Source organism: Littorina saxatilis, linkage group LG10 (genome assembly GCF_037325665.1).
Source record: "Littorina saxatilis isolate snail1 linkage group LG10, US_GU_Lsax_2.0, whole genome shotgun sequence".
In the NCBI taxonomy this organism is placed as follows: domain Eukaryota; kingdom Metazoa; phylum Mollusca; class Gastropoda; order Littorinimorpha; family Littorinidae; genus Littorina; species Littorina saxatilis.
Window position 1 is genome coordinate 45,024,749 of NC_090254.1, and position 2,500 is coordinate 45,027,248.

Consider the following 2,500-nt stretch of genomic DNA (forward strand, 5'->3'; position numbering starts at 1 on the left):
ATCATCATCATCATCATCATCATCATCATCATCATCGTCGTCGTCGTCGTCGTAGTCGTCGTCAGCGTCGTCGTCGTCATCACCATCATCATCATCATCATCATCATCATCATCATCATCATCATCATCATTATCTTCGTCGTCGTTGTCGGCGTCATCATAATCACCATCGTTTTTACTGCCGCCATCAGAATTACCATCATCACCATCATGAACGAGAAACAACAGCAACAATGAAAGAACAAAGGGTGAACACTGGCAATCAAGCAAACAAATAAGTGAAAAGTAAAAGGAATCAGAAAGAAAACTTGAGGATGTAGCAATATGTTGCAGGTGTTGAACTACGGAATGAGCAATATGTTGCAGGTGTTGAACTACGGAATGAGCAATATGTTGCAGGTGTTGAACTACAGAATGAGCAATATGTTGCATGTGTTGAACTACGGAATGAGCAATATGTTGCAGGTGTTGACCTACGGAATGAGCAGTATGTTGCAGATGTTGAACTACGGAATGAGCAATATTTTGCAGGTGTTGAACTACAAAATTATCAATATGTTGCAGGTGTTGAACCACAGAATGAGCAATATGTTGCAGGTGTTGAACTACAGAATGAGCAATATGTTGCAGGTGTTGGACTACGGAATGATCAATATGTTACAGGTGTTGAACTAAGAAAAAATCATTATGTTGCAGGTGTTGAACTACGGAATGAGCAGTATGTTGCAGGTGTTGATCTACGGAATGAGCAATATGTTGCAGGTGTTGAACTACGGAATGGGCAATATGTTGCAGGTGTTGAACTACGGAATGGGTGGACACTACAATCCTCACTACGATACTTACGCGGTAAGTACTGAGAGATGTCTGTCTGGCTGTCTGTCTGTCTCTCTGTCACTCTGTCTCTCTGTCTCTCTGTCTGTCTGTCTCTCTGTCTCTCTGTCTGTCTGTCTCTCTGTCTGTCTGTCTGTCTGTCTGTCTGTCTGTCTCTCTGTCTGTCTGTCTGTCTGTCTGTCTGTCTCTCTGTCTGTCTGTCTCTCTGTCTCTCTGTTAATCTGTCTTAATTCTCAAACTGTGTTTTTGATATTTGAACGTTAGCACTCATCATTAGCAGTCCAGGTATCTGTTGGTTTAAACTTCTTCTTCTGCGTTCGTGGGCTGAAACTCCCATGTACACTCGTGTTTTTACACGAGTGGAATTTTACGTGTATGACCGTTTTTACCCCGCCATTTAGGCAGCCACACGCCGCTTTCGGAGGAAGCATGCTGGGTATTTTCGTGTTTCCATAACCCACCGAACTCTGACATGGATTACAGGATCTTTTCCGTGCGCACTTGGTCTTGTGGTTGCGTGTACACACGAAGGGGGATAAGTCACTAGCAGGTCTGCACACAAGTTGACCTGGGAGATCGGAAAAATCTCCACTCTTAACCCACCAGGCGGCCGCGGCCGGGATTCGAACCCTCGACCTTCCGATTACGAGGCCGACGTCTTACCACCCCGCCACAGCGCCCGTCGTTGGTTTAAACAAAATGTAATTCAAAATAAATGACATGTTACAATTAACAGTATGCAACGAGGACAAAAACAAGCTTTTACAATATTACACAAATCCATGATGGTGGACTAGACAAGAATAAATCAGAAGAAAACATTATTTGGGTGGGTTGAGGAACTAAAGCAAAATATAAGAATCTGCAGGGGGAGGGGGGGCGGGGCGAACATACGGGCAACCAATAATTATAAGAGAAAAGCGCACAGAAAATGAATCAGCAACACTGGGAGATGCAACATAAATATTCTTAACAGATATACATTGTTGTCATGAAAAAGGCAGGTAATTCGTTGTGAATATAACAAATTCAGAAGACAAGGTTGGTTGAATTATTATTTACGCCACTCATATAATTAAACACAATTGCACAGAGCATTAGGAGGCGTACGTACTTAGCCAGACACTCGCCAACACAGAGCCACACACACGCCAACACAGAGCCACACACACGCCAACACCAACACGTCAAGACATTGATCAAGTCAAAGACCAGATTATATTTGTTTGGGATTTGTGCTTATTATCGTTAGCCCATGTAATTACAAAGGTGAGACCCACTGAACTATTTTCGCTGCGATGAACCATGGACCATTGAATATGTCCTCACCAAATGTGTAGACGTTCAAGAGATTCGTGACACGCACTACAGTGCATAAATTGTGAAGGTGTTATTCCGGGATTGTGAAGGTGTTATCCCCGGACAAGATTTTTAAAAGAGATCAAGACTTTTTAGTACAAGATTTGAAGTACAAAATGTGAAAGCTATGACGTTTTAGGACCTTCTGTTGACAGTAATAAACCTGATTGCAAATAGTTTTAAGCATGGAATTAACCATGTGAGTTGAAAAGGGAGACAACCTTGCCTCGGTCTCCAATAGCAATACAGTGCTGAAGACACGATCAACCATGATAACCAACCGACCAACCAACCAACCAACCAACCA

General features: G+C 42.8%; 1 protein-coding gene across 4 annotated transcripts in view; it reads left to right on the forward strand.

Annotated features, from left to right (window-relative positions):
• The window catches only part of LOC138978930 (prolyl 4-hydroxylase subunit alpha-1-like), a 22,012-nt gene that overhangs the window by 14,778 nt on the left and 4,734 nt on the right, over window positions 1–2,500 (forward strand). For 2 of the 4 annotated variants that reach the window (XM_070351741.1, XM_070351743.1), the window contains exon 11: window positions 763–849. In XM_070351741.1, coding sequence (XP_070207842.1) covers window positions 763–849 — 87 coding nt within the window. The remainder of the gene's footprint in view (window positions 1–762; window positions 850–2,500) is intronic. The other 2 variants (XM_070351742.1, XM_070351744.1) reach the window with 1 other exon arrangement.